The 24,172-nt window shown below is 42.2% G+C and overlaps 1 protein-coding gene across 4 annotated transcripts in view; it reads left to right on the forward strand.

Moving 5' to 3' along the window:
- The window catches only part of ADCY10 (adenylate cyclase 10), a 105,656-nt gene that overhangs the window by 80,315 nt on the left and 1,169 nt on the right, over nucleotides 1-24,172 (forward strand). For 3 of the 4 annotated variants that reach the window (XM_061399400.1, XM_061399399.1, XM_061399402.1), the window contains 11 exons: nucleotides 1,796-1,865; nucleotides 2,431-2,662; nucleotides 4,567-4,674; nucleotides 5,186-5,367; nucleotides 9,428-9,584; nucleotides 12,714-12,918; nucleotides 12,997-13,093; nucleotides 13,631-13,746; nucleotides 14,634-14,751; nucleotides 17,287-17,482; nucleotides 23,908-24,096. In XM_061399400.1, the coding sequence (XP_061255384.1) occupies nucleotides 1,796-1,865; nucleotides 2,431-2,662; nucleotides 4,567-4,674; nucleotides 5,186-5,367; nucleotides 9,428-9,584; nucleotides 12,714-12,918; nucleotides 12,997-13,093; nucleotides 13,631-13,746; nucleotides 14,634-14,751; nucleotides 17,287-17,482; nucleotides 23,908-24,096 (1,670 nt within the window). The remainder of the gene's footprint in view (nucleotides 1-1,795; nucleotides 1,866-2,430; nucleotides 2,663-4,566; nucleotides 4,675-5,185; nucleotides 5,368-9,427; nucleotides 9,585-12,713; nucleotides 12,919-12,996; nucleotides 13,094-13,630; nucleotides 13,747-14,633; nucleotides 14,752-17,286; nucleotides 17,483-23,907; nucleotides 24,097-24,172) is intronic. The other variant, XM_061399401.1, reaches the window with a different exon arrangement.

The raw sequence follows: 24,172 nt of genomic DNA on the forward strand, positions 1-24,172 counted from the left end.
AGCCATTGAGGAAAGAAAGCAAGGGAATGGGTGTTACAGAAGCTGGTAAAAGCAAGGAGAGGTCAGTTGTTGCAAATACTGCCAAGAGGTATAATGAGATGCAGACAAAGATGTAATGTTTGGATCTGGCAACTTGTTTTTACTGGTAACTCTAACAAGAAAGTTTTAGAGGAGTAGGAGGATAAAGGCATAATTCAGTTTATTCAGCTTCTATTCACTAGAGATGAACTGGATGGCAGACTAGGAAAGTGAAAGTCACTCAGTCGTGTCTGATTCTTTGCAACCCCATGGACTATACAGTCCATGGAATTCTCCAGGCCAGAATACTGGAGTGGGTAGCCTTTCCCTTCTCCAGGGATCTTCCGAACTCAGGGATCAAACTCAGGTCTTGCACATTGCAGCAGATTCTTTACTAGCTGAGCCACCAAGGAAGCCCAAGAATACTGGAGTGGGTAGCCTATCCCTTCTCCAGAGGATCGTCCCACCCCAGGAATGGAACCGGGGTCTCCTGCATTGCAGGCAGATTCTTTACCAACTGAGCTATCAGGGAAGCCAGACAGCAGACTAGGAGAGGTGGACAAATCAGTCCTTATACAGTATGATAAAGGATGATGATAGAGGCTGATTGGGGCCATTGGACACACAAGTTTGGGCACTAACTCTAAGGGGCAAAGGCACAGAAGGCTTTCAGAAGAAGGTGGTAGTAGATACTCAGACTGCATTTTATAAATTGAAAGATCTGTGGAGTAATGCATTTATCTTGGAGTCCGGAGACTTATATCACTAACAGATCTGAGACAAGTCCCTTCTACTCTCTAGGATTGTTCCATCTCCTCGAATGGAGAAGTGGCTAGATTCAACAATCCTCATTTGTTTTCTGTTTTAAGATCTTTATGGAATTTTCTAACCTATTGCAGTCTGGATAGACTGAAGGTTTTAAATTCAAGGCTCTCTGCCCTTAAGTTATTCCCCTTTTGGGGGTATTCCATTAAATGTCAATTTCTCTGTTAGAAGCTGACATCATTTTCTTCAGCATTATTAATTTATACTTTGAGTTGTGCCTAGTCACTTCAGTGTGTGACTCTTTGTGACCCCATGGGCTGCAGCCTGCCAGGTTCCTCTGATCATGGGGATTCTCCAGGCGAGAATACTGGAGTGGGTTGCCATGCCCTCCTCCAGGATACTTTTAGTAAATTATGATTGTGTTATCATCTAAAACAAACCCCACTATTTCAGTGGGTTCACACAATAGAATGATAGCTTTTTTCTGTCCAGGTAATGATCCAGTGAGCATTTTGACAATGAGCCTTGTTCACAGTCAGTCAGGGACCCAGGCTCCATCTGTGTTGTGGGTTTGCTATCCCTTAGATCTCCACAATTAATTTGTTTTCCTGTGAAAGGAGAAGGTGGTGAAGATATCTAACCATCTCAATTCAGAGGTGACGTATATTATTTCTGATGGAATCCCATTTTTAAACTTAACACATGGCTTCACTGAAGAGTGAATGAAGAGTGAATGTAATAGGAGGAAATTCCATGGTGGGCCAGTGGTTAGGACTCACTCGGTGCTTTCACTGACATGGGCTTGGAACTGATATCCTGCAAGCTGCACAGCATGACACAGACCAAAAAGGAAAAGGAAAAAGATGCAAAAGGACTGAGAAATGTAGATCCTGGCTAGGCAACAACAATTTTATTGTGGAAAGGGAACAGGAAGCTTCAGTATACCCCAGACATCTCTGCCACGTGATCATTTCAACGACCGATACAACTCACTTGTTTGTTTATTTTCCAGCTGAAGAAGAGATCACTTTTTCAAGAATAGAGACTTCTAAGAAATCTGAAATATTTTCTGAAAATCTCAGGTACAGTCATCTATAATTGTTTAGAAAGTAGAGCATGAACAATTGGCATTAAATTCAGACCATTGTTAGAATCATTTGTTTGGTCAGTACTCTGGCTCTTTAAGGCACAAGTCAGAGGGTTATGTTTTAAGTCGAATCAGTCATTATGTAACCGAGCAGGATCGTGGTGGGTCCTTCCCAAGACAGACCGTAGCACCTCACGGCACCCCATGTCCTCTGCTGTATGTAACTCCTCTCTGAAAATACGTAGATGGTAGTATCTGATTCATACTTCCTGAGTTATTTTACAGATGCTAAAACCTACCAAATGGAGGAAATCTACATTAGATTTTCTTTTATTTTTCTGTCCACACTGTGTGGCATGTGGGATCTTATTTCCCTGACCAGGGATGGAACCTGAGCTCCCTGCAGTGGAAGCTCAGAGTCTAAACCACTACACCACCAGGGAAGTCTCTACATTAGGTTTTCTTATCTTGCTCTTTTATTTGTTTTAAAAGATAGTTTCATATCAAATCCTATCTATATCTACAAGTTATTACTCCTATTTATTTCTGCATTTGGACAGTTCTGAAGAAATAAGAGAAAAGATCTTGAGTTTCTTTGATAACATTATAACAAAAATGAAGATGTCTGAAGATAATGTCATCCCTTTGGAATCGTGCCAGTGTGAGGAGATCCTAGAGATTGTCATCATGCCTCTGGCTCACCATTTTCTTGCTTTGGAAGAAAACAACAAAGCCTTATATTACTTCCTAGAACTTGTGTCTGCTTATCTCGTCTTGGGTGATAATTATATGGTAAGCTCTTTCTACCCAGATCACCTCCATCCTTGAGACAACTTACAGACCAGAGAGCCAGAAGGGAAGCTCTAGTTTTTGTTTTGTTTTGTTTTGTTTATTGCTTCGTGTTCTTGATTCCTGCCAGTAGCCTCTTCCTTTGAAAATCAAATTGCTCAGAGGGCAAATGACCTGAGATTGAAGAAAGTCAGAACAAACCGCAACTACCATTATACATTATATTGCCACCTTTAAAAACTTGCTATGGATTGTCTACCTATATGAGACTCTGGTCTCAACTCTTCAGTTTCAGTAGAGACTTCCTCAGTAATGTCCCAGATGCATTTGCCCTCTGTCTTCCCCAAATATCTGTCAGCACAATACCTGTAGGTCTTTGAATAAGAACAAATCTAGTTTTACTCTTGTGATCTATGAAGGGGCTCACTCACTTTGGTTTTCATGTAATTTGTGCTAAGTTATCATACATACCTTTAGGCTACCAAAACACTAGTGAATGCTTCTCCAGGATAACTGTAAATAAGTTTCAGGGCAATACGCCCTAAGAAATGTGGGGATTTGATACATATAATTAAATGAAAGAATTCATTGTTAAGTTGGGAAGCCCTGAACTGAATAAAGATAAGCAGGTTTCTGTACTACCAATATTCAGAGCCTTTATATGCTAAGATGCACAGAAATCTCCTGGAGGGTTGGGCTAGGACTGGGACATATTATTTCTCTTAAACTTATTTGACCTTAGATCACTTTTCATAGAGTAGCTGGCTGGACTAAGCTTCCATGAACTCATTTGAGGAAATGTCTTTCTGGGCCTTGCTTCATCTGACTTCCAGCCAGCTTCGGGAAAAGCTTCCCACACCTGAGTAGCCGTGGTTGCCACCCTTCATGCCTGCACTGGTGGACCCATCCAGATTTTATAGTGTGGCCTAATTAACCCCTACAACTTAGATTTATATAAGATTTTTAAATTAAACTATTAAAAATGTCAGTAAGCTCTGGTTCTCAAGTATTTTGAAGGAAAGCCTTCAAAATATAATATGTATTTTATACACATATGTGAAGAAGAGGGTGATGTGGCCAGTGAATCCCAGAAAGAGAAGGTTTAGGTAGCCTTGGGGGCCAACTTGCTGAGCCTGTGCTCACCCTCCTCTCACTCTACAGGGAGTGATGAATGTTCAGGAAAACAATGATTGATTGGAAGCAGAGCCTAGAGCAGGGTCCCACAATGTGCCATTTGCATCCCCCTCTCCCAGCATAGAAACCTTGTCTCCCTTTCAGCCTTCTACACATACCACTTAGACTGCATGAGACCTGGGGACGTTGTCTCACCTTATTTTACTCTTCAAGTCTGAGCTTGCCTTTGTGTTCACATGTGCCAAGACTCTCTTAATGATGTTTCATTGAAGATGAAGTGACAAAGGTTGTTCAGGGCCTTAACTTTCTCTTCTACCTCCCAAAGATGGCCCTGACCAGAAAAAAAAAATGGAAACAGTCCATGATTCATTCCATAAGTAGAGACTGGCCTTCATGGATGTGGGGATGGTCTCAGGAGCCATGAGAACATGGTTGGAAATAGGGGAGCTGGGGATGGAATTACTCAAAGAGGGAAACTGCCCTGGGGAAAACTTCAGGTAAGATGTCTTATATGACAACATGAAGAAAGAAGGAGATTTCTAGATTCATCTTCTAGAATGAGAGATTCAGTGACCAAGATGGACATGAAGGTGATATGTATCTTCAGCAGGAACTTTCTCCACCCCTCCTTTCTGATCAGGGGCTAAAGGTAGAGATGGAATCAGGAGCTGGAGTGGTCCTGACTCTCTTCCTTCAGTGGAGTTTGGGGCAATGGCCCCTGTGGTCCTGATCCCCGTTGACTCAACATTTTCTGCTCCTTATGCTGGTTGCAGGCTTATCTATATTTGAATGAGGGAGAGAGGTTGCTGAAAATTCTCAAGAAGGACAAATCTTGGAGTAAGACTTTTGAATGGGCTACCTTTTTTACCCTCAAAGGTCAGGTAAGAAATCATTAGAAACGTGATTAACCTGTTATTTATCACTGGGGCTTTATATAGAAGAAGTCATAGAAGTCATCCCTATACTTTCTACCTCCTCCTCCCATCCTCTGCCACAGATCTTTTCCAAGACTCCAGGATCCCAAGCCCTGGGACTCAAACTTCCTTACCATCACTTTCTGCAGCAAGATCTTCCTTAGCCTCTCAGTGACAGCTTTATGAAATATTTTTTGTAACAACCTCCAAAAAAGGGACAGGAATAAGTAAACATTTTCTCAGAGGTAGATTATGAACAATGAGGATGCAAAATCCTAGTCATTCAACCATTCTTCCACAGATATATCCAAGAAACATTTCAGATTATGCCAAGCACAGGAGGATTTTGTTCCTGGGCTTTAAATTACTTAAAAAAAAAAAAAAAAAGATTCCTAAATTAAGTATTTTTGGAACATATAAACCAAGCTTGGAATAATTGCCTTTTTCTTTCCTTTCTTCCCCTTTCTTCTCCTTCTAGGTCTGTTTCAACATGGGCCAGATGGTGCTTGCCAAAAAAATGCTGAGGAAGGCTCTGAAGTTCCTCAATAGAATCTTTCCTTACAACTTAATCTCCTTGTTTCTCCAGACTCGGGTTGAAAAAAACAGACACTTTCATTATGTGAATCAGAATCAACAGGCCCAAGAGAGCTCACCTCCAGGGTAAGGAAAGAGCTGCAGAGAGCTAGGGGTCTCATCTCACTCCCCAGAAGGAGAGAGACCTGCACATAGTCCAGCAGTCCCCAAAGAGCGGGCCTCTAACAGGCGCGAGGAGTCCAGGTGGCTTGCTAGTGAGGGAGAGGTGGCGGGCTCCCAGGCCAGGGCTGGGTTGCCTCAGAACAACTTAACAGGCAGCTTTTGCCAAAGGAGTTCAGGTGACAAAAACGTAAAGGAGCCCTTTGCAAGATGAGCTCCAGTGCCTCCCCTACTCGTCTCACCCACTAACCCCTTGGCCATCCATGTTTCAATGGGAATCTGTACCACCTGTTCCTAGAGCCTCAGTCAAAAGTCATCTTCATATTCAGTGCTAAAACCCTGGGTATTGTCCCTGCCCCAGAGAAAAATGGCAGGTCCTGAAGACATCTGCTAAAATTCAAAATGGCCCATCCATTTTTGTATCTCCATTGATAGAAAATCTGTGGGTTACAGAGGGTAGCTATCGATCAAGATTATACCATTAAGATCTGTACATTTCAACATGTAAATTTTATCTATAAAAGAACTACAAAGAATAATGAGGTGGTGTAGAGGAGGGATACAGTGAGTAAAATAACAGATGCAATGATAATGTTGATAGTTGTTGGAGCTGAATGCTGGGTATATGTACCTCATATTTTTCTGTTTTATTGTGTATGTTTAAAATTTTCCACATCAAACTTTTTATAATATATTCTACCTACCTAGGAAAAGACCAAAAGAGGTGTCACCTAGTTGGGGATCTGGAGAACTGACAGATGATCTGTTCCACCCCGGGAGAGGCCGGTAGCAATATTCCTACAGGTTCTGCTGCTGCTGCTGCTGCTGCTGCCAAGTGGCATCAGTCATGTCTGACTCTGTTCGACCCCCATAGATGGCAGCCCACCAGGCTCCTCTGTCCCTGGGATTCTCCAGGCAAGAACACTGGAGTGGGTTGCCATTTCCTTCTCCAGTGCATGAAAGGGAAAAATGAAAGTGAAGTCGTTCAGTCTTGTCTGACTCCTAGCGACCCCATGGACTGCAGCACAGCAGGTTCTGCCTGAGATACAAATACCTATGTCTATGAGCAAATGGCTGAAATCCTTTTGCAACCTCACCAAAAACTGCCTTCCCCAGTTTCCTGAAAGTGTTCTCTTGACTGGGGTAGGGTGGAGGGGGACAGGGTTGGAAATGAGGTGGAGCTGAGCCCCTTTGCAGGTTGGAATCGGGCTCCTGAGAATCTAAAGCCTGCTGCCTCAGAGGATGCCAGGGGAGAGAGGGGCAGGGAGAGGCTCAGTAGAGATCTCTCTGAGAGATAAGAGAGAATTGAAGTTTGGGTCACAGAGAGTTGTCAGATGAAATAAAGGATGCCTAGTTAAATTTGAAGTTCAGATCAATAATGAATGATTTTTTTGTTTAGTATACATTATATCACACAAGATACTTAAGGCATAGGCATTTTAAAAGAATTATTTTGAAATTCAGATTTAACTCAGCATCCTATATTTTCATTCCCTAAATCCAATAAGCCTAATATACAGCCCCATTTTGTAAAAGGAATAAGAAGTTCCTGCACAAGAGGAGTGGAGAAGGCAATGGCACCCCACTCCAGTACTCTTGCCTGGAAAATCCCATGGATGGAGGAGCATGGAAGGCTGCAGTCCATGGGGTCGCTGAGGGTCGGACAGACTGAACGACTTCACTTTCATTTTTCACTTTCATGCATTGGAGAAGGAAATGACAACCCACTCCAGTGTTCTTGCCTGGAGAATCCCAGGGACGGGGGAGCCTGGTGGGCTGCCGTCTATGGGGTTGCACAGAGTCGGACATGACTAAAGTGACTTAGCAGTAGCAGCAGCAGCACAAGAGGAGAAGGTGAAAAATTGATGATCAGGAAGAAAGTACAGAGCTTAAAATGCTCTCCAGTCAAAAGGTTCTCATCTCAAAAATAAGGACACAAAGAAATACCTTTAATGTCAGAGTTTCCATAGCTTCATCCCTGTTATAAGGGATTTTTACATTCTCCATGTTTCCTTAGAACCTTTAAAAAATAATTTCCACAACAGAATGAATGTCGTCAGTGTTACTGAACTGAGAGTACCTGGAGTTCTTCATTACGAATCTCTAGGATAGGGACTTCCCCGCTGGTCCAGGGTCTAAGACCCTGTATCCCAGTGCAGGGGGGCCTGGGTTTGATCCCTGGTCACGGAACTAGATCCCACGTGCTGCAGCTAAACTAAGACCACGTACAGCCAAATAAATATTCTTTTTTTTTTTTTTTAATAATCTCTAGGATATCTTTATTCCTTCTCAACTTTACTTAAGATCTCTTTTTTGATAGTTATTTATAATTATATTTTGTTTTCTTGGCTTTGTTAAATTACTAATATTGTAGCCAGTTTAGGGTCCCATTTTTATCACAAACAGAAAAGATCGGGGGCTACATTATCAATTAAATGATTTGTGGAGGCTGAGACTGAGTCCCCAAACACTCTCGGTAGGTGGTCAGTCATCCTTTCCTTGAATAATTCCAGCACAGGAAGTTCACCATCTCCTGCAGCATTCCACCCCATAGTCAGAATGTGTCTTAGTCCCTCTGGACTGCTATGACAAAGTGCCACAGGCTGGGTAGCTTATTAACAGCAGACTATTGCTCACAGTTGTGGAGGCCGGGAGTCTGAGGCCCTAGTGGCAGTACAGTGAGGCCAGGCCCTCTTAAGACTTCTTGTCATATCCACACTTGGTGGAAAGGTGCCAGGAACTTTTATAAGAGCTCTAATCCCATTCAAGAGGGTTCCGAGAATCATAACCTAATCGTGTCCTAAAGGCCCCGCTACTAATCCTGTTACTTTTTAGGAGTTAGAATTCAAACTTGGGGGGATGAATTCAGACCACAGCAGAATGGATTTGTGTAAAGTACTCATTTCATTTGTTGAGCTAAGACCTAGGTCCTGACAGCAGTGTGTATAGGAAATGACACACTGGACTGGCTAGGCTGGAGGTGGAGCTGCAGTCCTGGCACTGTTACATTCTAGCTCTGTTACTTTTACTTAATTACTTAACCTGAGTCTCACTCTCTGCTTATGTAAAATGGGGTTAATTATTCCTTCCTTTCTTATGGAGTCATCCTCAGACACAAATGAGATAAAATTATATAAATGTGCTTTTTAAATAATTTCACTTAAATGGCAGTGACCTGACAGGGGCCAGGTCTTATATATAACTAAATTATAAATAAATTTATAGATGTAAATAAAATGATTTACATCTGTGCTCTTACATATAAATAAATTATCTTAATTAATCATCACAAAGCATTATGGTTTCCATTGTGCAGTGGAGAAAATGGGCTTCATAAAAACTAATATGCATGTACAACAAGGTCCTACCGTATAGCACAAGGAACTATATTCAATATTCTGTGATATATCACAATGGAAAAGAATATTTTAAAAAATAATGTATATATGTGTGTGTGTGATTGAATCAGTGCTATACAGCAGATATTAACACAACATTTGTAAATCAACTGTACATCAATAAAAAATATTGCTTGCTGAAACTGAAAAAAGATTAATGTGCATGTTAATTTACATGTAGGGCTTCCCTGATAGCTCAGTTGGTAAAGAATCTGCTGGCAACGGAGGAGACCCCGGTCTGATTCCTGGGTTGGGAAGATCCGCTGGAGAAGGGATAGGCTATGCATTCCAGTATTCTTAGGCTTCCCTGGTGGCTCAGCTTGTAAAGAATTTGCCTGCAATGAGGGAGACCTGGGTTCCATCCCTGGGTTGCAAAGATCCCCTGGAGAAGGGAAAGACTACTCATTCCAGTGTTTGGGCCTGGAGAATGTCCATGGGGTCGCAAAGAGTCGGACACAACATGTAAACTTAATTTTAAGTTTAATTTTAAGTTTAAGTAAGGGAAACAGGCCTCAAACACAAGTCTATTCAGACCCCCACGCCGGTACTGAGGACTCTGCACCTGTGCTTCCCTCAAGTATGTTGGTGATGATACCTTTTTCTTTTGTCCCGTGTGTATCCTTTAATAGGAAGAAGAGGCTGGCACAGCTTTACCAGCAAACCACTTGTTTCTCCTTGCTGTGGCAAATCTATAGCTTAAATTTTTTTTTCCACTACAAGTATTATTGTCACCTGGCAGCTCTGATGCAAGTGAATACTGCACTGGAAACTCAAGATGATTTCCAGGTAGGGTATTTTTATAGCTGCTTTTTATATATCTGAATCTCACTTGGAGAGAAAAGCCGGATGAAATCCAATCAAAATTCAAAATAATGAAGGTATAATAAAAGCCTTCCAGGCTGAATTGTTCTGCCGAGGCCCACAGTTGTCAAACATTTTGATCCCAGAATCCCCTTATACTTTTAATAATTGAGGACCTCCAATAGCTTTTTATGGGCTTCCCAGGTGGCTCAGTGGTTAAAGAATACGCCTGCAATGCAGGAGATGCAGGAGACATAGGTTTATCCCTGGGTCGGAAACATCCCCTGGAGAAGGGCATGGTAACCCACCCCAGTATTCTTGCCTAGAGAATCCCATGGACAGAGGAGCCTGGTGGACTGCAGTCCACAGGGTCATAAAGAGTCGGAAGTGACTGAGCATGCATGCAATAGCTTTTTATGTGGGTTTGTATATTTCTATGGGTTTATGTACTTTTATATGGGTTCATACATTTATATAGGTTGTATCTACTGATATTGCTATATGTGAAACAAAAACTGAGGTACTTTAAAAATATTTTGGGGGGGCTTCCCTGGCAGTCCAGTGGTTAAGACTCCATGCTTCCACTGCAGGAGGCACAGGTACCATCCCTGGTCAAGGAACCGGAATCCTACTTAAAAAAAAAAAAAAAAATTAAAGAAAATAAACCAATGACACATGAATATAATGAACATTTTCATTGGAAAAAAATGCTATTTCCCCAAACAAAAAATTTAGTGAGAATGGCATGTATTACATTTTTGCAAATACCTTAATGTCTGATTTCACAGAGGACAGGCTAAAATCTCAATCTGCTTCTATCTTCACTTCATCATAATGTCACCTGATTCTCTCCTGGAAAACTCCACATTGTACACATAAGAGGATGAAGGTGAAAAAGAAAATGTAAAAGGATAATTCTTTTTAAAAAGATAAAATCATTCGTCCAAACGTTAGGACTCTGTGCTCGCACCTCTCACTGCCTCAGCTCAATCCTTGGTCAAGGAACTAAAATCCCATAAGCTGCACAAAATGGCCAAAACAAAAAAATGTAAAAGAGCACACATCAAAGATTTTATTGAGCTCATTAAAATTAGTGAGAGAACTAGTAAGACGTTACAACTGGTTCCCAGGAGAATTTAATTTACGAATGTATGCAAAACTAGTCAAGCCACAGAGCAGGAATAAAATCACTTATATTCCACCAAACATTTATATTTCTATGGAAAAGAATCATTTACATCACTACCAGTTTTCTATAGTATACAGAATTGTAAAGTAGCCCAATGACAGTGAAAAGCAGAGATTACCTTGGTAAGTAAGCTGGACAGGACACATTTTGATTTTGTTTTGTTTTATTTTGGCCCATTTCAAATTCTTTCACTATTTTTCCTGACCCAAATCTCTTGATGTTATGCGATTCGCTTTGATCTCTTCACACCCTGAGTTCCTAGAATGGTGTCTGCCATGTAGTAGGTACTCAACAAATATTTTTTTTTTGAATGAAATGTTTTACTTCTCCTTCATTCTTGGGGCTATCTCCTAAAAGTGTGGTGGAGTAAGGGGCAGGGAAGGCATAAAAGGGAAAAGTCAAAATTGGAAAGTGAATCAAAAGATGCTTGTTAACAACATGGCTGTGACCGAGGCCAGAAGAGGAGGGAAAATCTCCCCTGGGTGTTCAAAGCAGATGAGGTGCTCTGTGTAGGATAACAGTGAGAAACAGAACGGGTACCAGGAGAGTAGTTTCCAGGGCTTCCCCAGTGGTCCAGTGGTTAAGAATCTGCCTGCCATCGCAGGGGCCATGTGTTCAATCCCTGGTCTGGGAAGAGTCCACATGCAGCAGAGCCACTTAAAGCCCACGGGCCACAGCTACTGGAGCCGATGTTCCTAGAGCTTGGACTCCACAAGAGACGCCCCGGCAACAGAAGCCAGTACACTGCAACGTGGAATAGCCCCTGCTCACCACAGCTAGAGAAAGTGCACACACAGCAACCAAATGTTCATAAAGACAAAAAATAGTAGTGAAAAATACAAGAAAATAATTATTTAAGAAAAGACCGAGAGAGAAGTTTCTAGGACTCTACAATGTATCTGTAGTGTGACTACTAGCAAATCACATAACCTGTAGCTTTATATTTTCCTCATAAAGTGAAGCAGTTGGCCTCAATTCTCTTGGCCCAAATCTGAGAAGAACTAAGCTTTATTACAGATTTGATTTTTCATTTGCCCAACAATTCTCTTTCTCTCACCTCCCCTCCCCGTTTCCTCCCTACTGGCCGCATTATCTTGAAACTCGTTCTAAACGAGGAATAAAAGAATTCCCTAAATGCCTCCAGACCATTCTACCATGTGAGGTTCTGTCTTTCTTCTCTTTGTATTTTTCAAAATAGTTTATATGTATTCTGAGCTTTGTGGGAGTTTGGGTGTTTTTCTTTTTAGTAGTAAACTGTGTCTGTAGCAGGGACTCTCTTCAGCCTTCTCTAAACATTTCTATCTTGGAGTAACTTTATCATTTTTAAAGAGCTGTTTAAAGAGTAACAAACTTCTCATACATCTTCCAATTAAGTTCAGAACTAATCCTTACTTTTTTTTTGAAAGCAAACAAAACCAAATCAACCTTTCTTTATTAAATAACGAAAGTAATACATGCTTGTTATAACACTAAATTAAACATCACAGAAATGCATAAAATAAAAAGTTCCTCAAATCTTTCCTCCAACTGCAACAAATAGGTAAACTGCTTTTTACAATTTGGAATAAATCCTTCCAGGCCTTCTGGTATGCAGTCCTATATCCACATATATAAGCTATGGCATTTATTTTTCACAAAAATTCAAGTTCTTATATTTTGTCAAGGACTCTCTATGGGCAAAAGGGGCCATGGAGCTTGTCTTATATAGTTCATGTTTAATGCATGAACTCATGCATTAAACTGCAGGAACTCAGCTTAATTTCTGTATCTAAGCCCATGGTTTGGTCAAATGTCCAGCTCCATTCCAAAACTCAATGAATCCATGTTTACTGGCAGATATTGGGTGATATCCTGGTCTTTCTGCTTTGGGTTCCATCTAAGTCTTGCCCCATCTCTCCTCCTTTCCTCCACTGCTGCCATTTCAGATCATTAAGGCCTACCTGGACTATTCGCTGTACCAACATCTAGCTGGCTACCAGGACGTGTGGTTCAAATACGAGGTCATGGCCATGAAGCAGATCTTCAACCTCCCCCTGAAACGCGAGGGCGTTGAAATCATGACCTATGTGGCCGATAGGCTTGGTTACATCAAGCTCCTAATGGGTCAGTTGGACTTGGCCATTGACTTAGGTAAGGGCTGGCTGGTCAAGAAAGGGCATGCAAATACAGGTAATAACCAGAACTATACTGGAATTGTTTTGTTCCCAGGTTCTCGAGCCCACAAGATGTGGTCATTGCTTCGGAATCCCAATAAACACTATCTGGTCCTCTGCTGGCTTTGTAAATCCCTCTTCTTGAAAAACAGGTATTTATCTCAAGGAACTTTCCAAAATGAGAGGAAGAAAGATATACTTATGGAATGTTCTGGATTTACTTAACCCTGGCCATAGGATGGGGAAGGGAGTAGGGTTTACCAAAAGCTGGTGTAACCAATGATCACCACCCTTTGGAAGTCACTGCTCTCTCACAGAACTCGTTCCCAGGCACCATATCTACTCTGGTTGTTCTGGCCAGTGACTGGGCCAGTCAGTCACCCCAGTGTGTGGGGATCAGGCCTCCAGCACTGCCAGGGGGCAGAAAGGGAACACTCTCATAGGAGAGGCAAATGCCCAGAGAATAGCCAAGACCAGAGGCCCAGGACAAGTTGGTCTGACTCTGGCCACCCTCATAGAGAGGTCTATGAAAGAACAATTGAACAGAGTCAATTTGAGATTTAGGAGTAGGTTTGAAGTCTGTTTCAGGATTGTATTTGGTTCTGCATTACTGGGCAGGACTGAGACTAGAGCTGAACTTCCTTCTCTCCCCCAACCATTTTTTAATCCTACCACCTTTTTTTTCATAGGTACAAGCAGCTGATCCAGGTTCTGGGGTGGCTGTGGGATCTTTCTGTAGCAGAAGACCACATCTTCAGCAGGGCGTTTTTCTATTTTATTTGCTTGGATATCATGCTTTATTCTGGTGAGCATGACCTTGGAATTTATGAGAACTGGGGATCCAGGGGACTCGTGTTGGTGTGGTGTGGCAGCAGTCAGGGCAGGGGTATTGAGACCTGTGGGTTTCTGGCTGGAAAGACATACAGGAAAGGGAAGGGGAGAACCTGGTGTTATGAGCTAAGGAGCCATCTAGAAAGTGCAAGGATTATAAAGGACCAAGAAGAAAGAAAGTTTAGAATTTAAGCTGCCAGTTAATGTGTCAGATCATTCGTCATGCAGTCATAGTGATCGTGACCGATGGTGTCTTACTATGTACCTTCCACTAGCATATTTAATTTTTAACAGGATATACTTAGCGATTTCATGCTTTAAAGTGAAGGACAGGGCTGCTAATGCTAAGGGTTTCATTCACTGGTAGCTGTTGGTGATTTGGAAAACTAGTTCTTCTCTGATAATCTTCAGGTTATACCAGGCAGGCAGTGTGCATATTAAACCAGAGCTGGCAACCTGGGCATTCTTTTTCCCACCTGTATTTTCAAAAGGGGATGCAGCTATTGCTGCCAGCAGGGGAAATGTGGATGGGCAGATTGAGAAGTCCCAGGCTGCACTGAGGCTGATTCCTTAGATGCAAGCAGGGAGGTTGGTTTAACTCCCACTTCTGCCTGGTTGACACTCTGTACTTGTAAGTGATATGCATAAACTTCCACAAAAGCAGAAACTCAGCAAACGCAGGGTAGTGCGGCCACCTGGTTGTTGCAATCGACGGGGCCCTTTGGACTCATGAAGGAATCAGAGATTGAGACCTCTCCTCACAGTGGGAACTATTCTGGGAGTTACCAGGCCAGAAAGATGATGATACCCCCCCCACTCTCAATCTACCAGCCAAGCGCTCCTGTTTCTCTTTTATTTAAGGCTTTGTTTATAGACCCTTTGAAGAGTGTTTGCAATTCATACACCAAAATGAAGACAACAGACTCCTCAAATTCCAAAGTGGAATGCTCCTGGGACTTTACTCGTGTATCGCTATCTGGTAACACTGTGTTGCATAACACTAAATTGCCAAATTTGAAAATGTTGAATCCTGGAAGACTTCTATGAGATTTGCTAAAAAGAAAGGGAAAGTAATTTTTAACACAGATTGAAGGTGACAGAGCAGATTTACTCAGAAAGGCACCTTGGGGATTACCTAGTTCATCCCCCTCAACCAAGGCCAGAACAGTGATACTACTTAAATTGTATTCAGTGAAACAAACACTTATCTCATACAAAGCATGTTGTGTTAATACAGAGATCTATAAGAAAAGAGTACTTGCTTCTGAGAAGTGTTGGGATTTGAGGGAGACTAATATATAGCACACTCACCCCCTCCCCACCCCCAAGATGGAATCGTAATCACTGTTGATAGAGTCCATGTTGGAGGACATGGCTTATGTCTGCAGAGAGGTGAGCTTCTTGATATTGAACCTCAGGATTAGACTTCCCTATCAGCAGTAAGAAGTTCTAGAAAACTGTGCCCCTTCTCCACATCATTAAGGCAGGTAGTACCATGCTACCTGTGTGGGCACCAGGCTCTCACTGGGTCTCAAGATGAAAGAGAGCTGCTGCTACTGCTGCTGCTAACTCGCTTCAGTCGTGTCCGACTCTGTACGACCCCATAGACGGCAGCCCACCAGGCTCCTCTGTCCATGGGATTCTCCAGGCAAGAACACTGGAGTGGGTTGCCATTTCCTCCTCCAATGCATGAAAGTGAAAAGTGAAAGTGAAGTCGCTCAGTCGTGTCCGACTCCTAGTGACCCCATGGACTGCAGCCTACCAGGCTCCTCCGTCCATGGGATTTTCCAGGCAAGAGTACTGGAGTGGGGTGCCATTGCCTTCTCCAGAAAGAGAGCTACACCTGCCTAATTCCTGTCCCAAAATCACCAGCCAGCTAAGTCACTCCTTACCACTGGAGGTGTGAGTGAGGCAGGGAAAGAAATGGAGAGTTTTGCACCAGTGGTGCTCCCTCACATGGAAGGATGCTTCAGGAGGGTGGAATAAGCAGGCCTCCTACCCCATTAACTCATTAAGCCATTAACCGGCTAAAGCTTCATCTTTTAACCCATACATTTTAAACTCAGTAGGGCTGCAACTATGACCTTAGCTTCAAGGAAGTAGATTAATAGTAAGGCTCCAGAACATTAACTAAATTACTGCCACAGCCATCCCCAAGACTTAAAAGTTATTCCCTATTCCACTTCCCATCTCAAATTATATAAGCAGTCATGTGGGCTTCCCTCATAGGTCAGTTGGTAAAGAATCTGCCTGCAATGCAGGAGACCCCAGTTCGATTCCTGGTTTGGGAAGATCTGCTGGAGAAGGGATAGGTTACCCACTCCAGTACTCTTGGGTTTCCCTTGTGGCTCAGCAGGTAAAGAATCTGCCTGCAATGCAGGAGACCTGGGTTCAATCCCCATTGGGAAAATCCCCTGGAGAAGGGACAGACTACCCACTCCAGTAGTCTAGCCTGGAGAATTCCATGGACAGGATCCTGGCAGGCTACAGTCCATGGGTTTGTAAAGAGTCAGACATGACTAAGCGACTTTCACACACACTTCCCATCTCAAATTATATATGCAGTCATGTAGTCCAATATTTAGAGATTTTATGATGTTAAATGACAATGCAAAGACATTCCTATATAAAGTGCCACAGACGAGAGCAGTTTCATATTCAAATAGAAATCTCCTTTTATTATAAAACTCATTGGGAGAAATTAAAATCCAAAAATTTGGATTTAAAATTTAATTTAATTTACACTTTGCTAGCTAAAGTCTAAAGTAATAGAAGTCCAAAGTCAAATTAATTTGCACATGTGAGTTAAAGTTCAAGGAATCTAAAATTCAAAAATCACATTAATTTCTTATTCTACTCTATCTTCCCTGAGGAGTTCTTGCAACAACTGTAGCTTAAGACAATACTGCTCCCACTTTATGGGCATAAGAATCATCTGGAGAGTCCATTAACTCAGATTTCTGGTCCCATCCCCAGAGTGTCTGATTCAGCAGATCTAGATTGGACCAGAGAGCTTGCATGTCTAAGAAGCACTCAGGTGATGCTGACGATTCCTTTCTATGGTCCACACTTTGAGTAGTGTTAGCCTAGGCTCTCTCTCTTTAGAATCTCTCTCTTTGCTCTGTTTCACTTTTTAAAATTTTTTTCCCTTGGCCACATTGCACAGCTGGCAGGATCTTAGTTCCCTGACCAGGGATTGAATTGGGGCCCTCAGCAGTGGAAGCACAGAGTCCTAACCACTGGACCACCAGGGAGTTCCCTCATTTTTTAGAGTCAGAGAGTTAAATGGTACCTAATATTATCCAAGTATTCCCCCCAATTCTATTAATTTCAAATCATCAAAAAAGTTCTATTCTGTCCTTGCTCCATATCAGATAATTTCCCCTGAATAGGCCAGTGGCAGGCTTCCAGAGACCCACATTCTCGTAGCTACACCTCTAGAGAGACTCATTTCAGAAAACCAGCCCATTCTAAGGGTGATACAGATTTTTCTTATTCTTCTGTGGTAATATAGGTATGCCAGACTGCAGGAATGGAACAGCTTTCATGTATTTTCCAATAGAGCCAAAAATCTTGTGTCGAGAAGAACCCCAACAGCTCTTTACTGCATAAGCATCAGTAGGTATATGGAAGGACAAGTTCTCTACCTTCAAAAGCAAATTGAAGAACAATCAGAGAATGCTCAAGACGCTGGAGTTGATCTACTCAAGGTAAGGCCTCTTCTTTGGTTTCCAGGGTACTTCATACCATAAGTGGCTTTTTCTCTACCTTCTGTGATAATTATTTTCTCTGATTGTAGAAGTTCTACCTGTTTGTAGGGTAAGTTTTTGAAGGTAATTCTATCCCCATAATTAGAATATGAATTGCCTTACTTACCTTACTACCCAGAGATAACCACTTTATGCATATTGAGAAATCACTTTCCAAATTTTCTTCTATGTATGTGCATGCATTTCCATTTTTTAAAACTTACTACTAAATACGATATATTTATGAATCATGCTCCTGCTCATGCTCAGTCACATCAGTCATATCTGATGCTTTGCGACCCTATGGGCTGTTGTCTGACAGGTTCCTCTGTCCATGGGCTTCTCCAGGCAAAAATACTGGAGTGGGTTGCCACGCCCTCCTCCAGGAGATCTTCCTGACCGAGGGATCAAACCCTCGTCTCCTGCATCTCCTGCGTTGGCAGGCAGATTCTTTACCACTGAGTCACCTGGGAATCTCGTCCCAAAGACAGAACAGGCTAAAAACACAATAGTTGCTATTGGGATTGCAGCAAAAATGAGTAAAGCATTCTCTTTGTACTTTAGGAGTTTGTGATTTCAAGGTGATGGAGGTAGGAAGCCCAGGATTGGGAGGGAGTTGTAGAGGTGGGGAGTAGAAAGAATGCTGCTGCTAAGTCCCCTCAGTCGTGTCCGACCCTGTGTGACCCCACAGACGGCAGCCCACCAGGCTCTGCCATCCTTGGGATTCTCCAGGCAAGAACACTGGAGCGGGTTGCCATTGCCCTCTCCATTGTGTGAAAGGGAAAAGTAAAAGTGAAGTCGCTCAGTCGCGTCCAACTCGTAGCGACCCCATGGACTGCAGCCTACCAGGCTCCTCCATCCATGGGATTTTCTAGGCAAGAGTACTGGAGTGGCTTGCCATTGCCTTCTCCGAGTAGAAAGAATAAAAGAGCCCAAAAGAACACAAAATCAAACTTGGTATTTCCCGCTAAACATAGAGCAATACCTTTTACATGTGTTACTGAACCAAACTTGGGTTCATTCTCTCAAGTACAGTAAAGCCGATCTAGTGATACTGGGTTGTGATGAGGAAAAGTGCAGCCTTTATTGTAAGGTGCCAGATGAGGGGTCCAGGGCAGCTAATACTCAAAAAACCTGAACTCCCCAATAGGTTTCAAGGAAGCATTTTTAAAGGCAAGAAGGAGAGAAGTCACAGGGTACGTGATTAGCTCATGCACAGTTCTGATTGGTTGATGGTGAGGAAACAGAGCAGTGTCCCAGAGGTTACCATGATCAATCCTCAGGCTCCAGTAGGTCTGGGGGCTACATCTTGTGGTCATTAAGTAGTTAACTTCTTCCATCTGGTGGGAGTTTTAGCATCTATAAAACAACTCAGGAAATATATAACAGGTACAGTTATCTAGTTACTTCAGGGAGGAACTAAAGAGTCTGTGGCTGCCATATGGCTGAGGTACTGTTTAAACTATTGTCAATTCTCCTGGCCTAACTGCTATTCTTGTCACTACACAGTCATATACTTTCAGCCATTAATTCTGGAGCCAGTCTTCTTTGACTCACTGGAGGCCTGGGAGATAGACTATATAGCTTTTCTACAAACAAGTGGAAGGCAGAGGATGTGGTATGAATGGTTTGTTCTGGGAATGTCCCATAGGGTTGATTACATACAGTAGATGCTTAATTTCTTGAACAAAGAATTGATGGACGAAAACGTGTAACAGTTTAGTCAGGAAAAAATCTACATTTCGATCCATTTCTATGATATTGAAGTTTGTTGTTGTTGTTATTCAGGCGTGTCTGACTCTGTGACCCCGTGGACTGCATCACGCCAGGCCTCCCTGTCCTTCATCATCTCCTGCACTTTGCTCAAACTCATGTCCACTGAATCGGTGATGCCATCCAACCGTCTCATTCTCTGTCATCCCCTTCCCCTCCTGCTTTTAGTCTTTCCCAGCATCAGGGTCTTTTCCCAATGGGTAAGCTCTTCCCATTAGGTGGCCAAAGTAAAGCTTCAGCTTCAGCATCGACCCTTCCAATGAACATTCAGGGTTGATTTCCTTTAGGATTGATTGGTCGGATCTCCTTGCAGTCCAAAGGACTCCCAAGAGTCTTCTCCAACAGCACAGTTTGAAAGTAGCAGTTCTTTAGTACTCAGCCTTCTTTACGGTCCAACTCTCACATCTGTACATGAACGTGAACATGAACGTGAAGTCGCTCAGTCGTGTCCGACTCTGTGCGACCCCATAGACTGTAGCCTACCAGGCTACTCTGTCCATGGGATTTTCCAGGCAAGAGTACTGGAGTGGATTGCCATTTCCTTCTCCAGGGGGATCTTCCCCACCCAAGGATCGAACCCGAGTCTCCCACATTGTAGACGGAGCCACCAGGGAAGTCCATCTGTACATGACTGCTGGAAAACCCTAGCTTTGACTATACAGACTTTTGACTGCTAAGTGATGTCTCTGCTTTTTAATATGCTGTCTAGGTTTGTCATTGCTTTTCTTCCAAGGAGCAAGTGTCTTTTAACTTCAAGCCTGTAATCTCTGTCCCCAGTAATTTTGAAGCCCAAGAAAATAAAGTCTGCACTGTTTTTATTTTTTCCCCATCTATTTGCCATGAAGTGATGGGACTGGATGCCATGATCTTAGTTCTTTGAATGTTGAGTTTTAAGCCAGCTTTTTCACTCTCCTCTTTCACATTCCTCAAGAGGCTCTTTAGTTCCTCTTTATTTTCTGCCATTAGGGTGGTATCATCTGCATATCTGAGGTTATTGATATTTCTCACAGCAATCTTGATTCCAGCTTGTGATTCATCCAACCTGGCATTTCACATGATGTACTCTGCATATAGCTTAAATAAGCAGAGGGACAATATACAGCCTTGATGTGCTCCTTTCTTTGAACCAGTTTGTTGTTCCATGTCCAGTTCTACCTGTTGCTTCTTGACCTGCATGTAGGTTTCTCAGGAGGCAGGTAAGGTGGTCTGGTATTCCCATCTCTTGAAGAATTTTCCAGTTTGTTGTGATCCACATGATCAAAGGCTTTAGTCAATGAAGCAGAAGTAGATGCTTTTCTGGAATTCCCTTGCTTTTTCTATGATCCACCGGATGTTGGCAATTTGATCCCTGGTTCCTCTGCTTTCAGTGATATTGAAGTAAATGAAATAAAAGAATAAGACATTGTCTTGTTGATGGTCAAATTGGCAGACAACAGAGAAGACATTAACATAACAGACATAACATAACAGAGAAGTCCTCTGAAGGACTCTCATAAACTTTCTAGAGAGCATTCTGCAAAATGCATCAATATCTTTAAAATATGCACATCATTTAATTCTCCTCCTAGGAATGACCCTAAGGAGATAATCAGGTGGTAAACAAAAATTATATATATAAAGATGTTGATCTCAGATTTATAGTATTTAAAAACTAGAGGGAAAAAAGTGATATGCCTTTCAAAATGCTGGTTATCTCTACAGGAGGAAATAGCAACCCACTCCATCATTCTTGCTAGTGAAGTCCAATTGAAAGAGGAGCCTGGCAGGCTACAGTCCATAGGTTCACAAAAGCATTGGACACAACTTAAAAATATATATATATATGTAAATATATATGTATTAGTCAGAAATGGTATATTTAAACATTAAGACATTTTCACATTAAAAAATCTGAATTTCTGACTCTTTTAAAAATTGCAGTATCTGATGACTCTAAGCCCCAATTCTAAGGGGCAGCTATTGGCTGGAACTGATGAAGGGCGGCATTTAGGTCATACTCTCTCCAGTATGACATAATTTCCTTGCTTCTTATCTTATCTTACCTCTTATTTATGTTTCTTACATGACTGTCAGCATTTGGATTTGTGAGATCTGATGTTAAAGAATCATGTCACTGGAAAAGGTTTACAATGTTGTGCTAAATGAGAAAAAAATATTTTGAATTGCTGTTTAGTATGATACCAGTTGTGGTGAGTATGAGTATGAGTGTGTGTGTGTGTGTGTGTGTGTGTGTGTGAGATAGTGCCAACTGACGCAAGTTAGATTTTGTTCAGGGTTCTTCAGTTCAGTTGCTCGGTCATGTCTGACTCTTTGAGACCCCATGAATTGCAATATGCCAGGCCTCCCTGTCCATCACCAACTCCCAGAGTTCACCCAAATTCATGTGTGAGTCGGTGATGCCATCCAGCCATCTCATCCTCTGTCGTCCCCTTCTCCTCCTGCCCCCAATCCCTCCCAGCATCAGTCTTTTCAAATGAGTCAACTCTTTGCATGAGGTGGCCAAAGTATTGGAGTTTCAGCCTCATCATCAGTCCTTCCAATGAACACCCAGGACTGGTCCCCTTTAGGATGGACTGGTTGGATCCCCTTGCAGTCCAAGGGACTCCAAGAGTCTTCTCCAACACCATAGTTCAAAAGCATCAATTCTTCAGCACTCAGCTTTCTTCACTGTCCAATTCTCATATCCATACATGACCACTGGAAAAACCATAGCCTTGACTAGATGGACCTTTGTTGGCAAAGTGATGTCTCTGCTTTTCAATGTGCTATCTAGGTTGGTCATAACTTTCCTTCCAAGGAGTAAGCGTCTTTTAATTTTATGGCTGCAGTCACCATCTGGTGTGATTTTGGAGCCCCCCAAAATAAAGTCTGACACTGTTTCCACTGTTTCCCCATCTATTTCCCATGAAGTGATGGGACCAGATGCCATGATCTTCATTTTCTGAATGTTGAGCTTTAAGCCAACTCAGGGTTCTTACTGAGGATTATATCTGTAGCTTGGAGGACAGCCTCGCAGATAGCTTTTGAGTAACTGCTCTGAGGAAGTAAGGAAGGGGGCAGGGTATATAAGAGTTTTTTCCTGGGAAAAACATCAAAAGATTACTGCTGATCACAAAGAACAACATCACAAGTTAATGATTTTAACACTTTTTTATGTATAGAAGATGCAAGGATTTGGATTCATTGAAATTATTCCTTAGATAGGCATCTAACTATCTATGACCAGTGTCCAAAGCACAAGACACTTCCTGTTTTTCTCAGGCACACCATTGGTGGGTGGCTGCAGTGACTAATGGCTTGATTCTTGTAGAACCGGGATGGTGGGCAACATTCCCTGTCCACAGCAAAGAAATAAAAATGTGTATCCAAATGTCAAGGTGTATATCCAAATGTCAAGGTGTATATCCAAATGTCAAGGTGTATATCCAAATGTCAAAATAATTTTTTTAGCTGTTAGGGTTATGAGTGATTCTTTTTTTTCCTATCATTTTTTTTTTTAATTCTGTGCTATTTGTTTTTCCCCTTTTCAGTGTTTACATTTTTTTTTCAGTTGAGGTATAATTTTAAAAATTATATTCCTTTGGTAAACAAAAGAAAATGTTGCTACTGTTACTGACTGAACTTGGGTCTGCTTGCTGGCACAGAGCAAAGTCAATTTACTGACACCAGGTAGTGGTGAAGGAAAGTACAGCATTTATTGCCAGGCCCAGCAGTGAGAATGGGTGGCTCATATTCAAAAAACCCAAACTCCCCAATGACTTTCAAGGAAAGGTTTTTAAAGGCAACATTTGGAGTGAGGGCTGCAGTGTACATGACTTTATTCTGACTGGCTGGTGGTGAGGTAACAGGGTGGTGTTTCACGAATGTTAATCATCAACCTTCTGGTTCTAACCAGTCTGGGGTCTATGTCTTATAGTCAGCATGGAGTCAGCATCCTGTAGCTGGGTGAGGGTCTTAGTTCCTGCAGAAGAACTCAAAGATATGTATCAGATTGTCATGTATTTTCCTTGAGGAAGAGCTCAGACTGTTTTTATCACTGAACTATATTTTCTTGACTGGTTTTTTCCTACATTCCCTTACTTCCCTAATTAGTAACTGCTTGAATTTGCCCTTTGGAACTCAGGGAAGAGCTAGGAGACTGAAGCCTTTTTCTACAAACAAGAAACAGGGGGCATAGAAGGGCTTTTGTACCTGGGAGGGCCCTGTGGAGTTCACTCAGTTTCAGTTGCCTGCTTTCTTTGATATTCCTCAAGTCAAATTCTTGAGGGGAATGGGGCATGACAAGAAAGAGAATAAAGTTTTGGGTAAAGAAGTTAATCATAAATTCAGCAGGGGAACTGAGTTTCAGAGGGACTCAGTTTCATTTTTTAAGAATGGTTGCCCTTTTGGGTTAATGAGCAGGCCCATATCACATTCTTGGTTGGCGTAAGCCACTGGGGCCACTCTACTTGACTTTTATCATCTAATCTCCACTACTGTCTATGTATGTTTCAGTAATGTGCTTTTTGACTTGATTGCTTATACCCTTGAAATGATCCCAAATGATCTGAAATGAAAAAATCCTTTCAGTCAAGGATCCCTTTCTGATTCTATTATGTTGCTTTTTCCTTTAGAACTTGGAGAATCTGGTGGCTCAAAACACCACTGGGCCTGTCTTCTACCCAAGACTCTACCATCTGATGGCCTATGTCTGTATACTAATGGGAGAGGGGCAGAATTGTGACCTCTTCCTGAACACAGCCTTACAGTTCTGTGAAACTCAAGGGAATGTGCTGGAGAAGTGCTGGCTGAACATGAGCAAAGTATGTAGCACCAGAGAGCAAGCTGGGGAAGACGCTCACAGGGGATGTTAAGGAGCCCAAGAAGCCCACTACCTGC

This window comes from Bos javanicus, chromosome 3 (genome assembly GCF_032452875.1).
Source record: "Bos javanicus breed banteng chromosome 3, ARS-OSU_banteng_1.0, whole genome shotgun sequence".
Classification (NCBI taxonomy): Eukaryota; Metazoa; Chordata; class Mammalia; order Artiodactyla; family Bovidae; genus Bos; species Bos javanicus.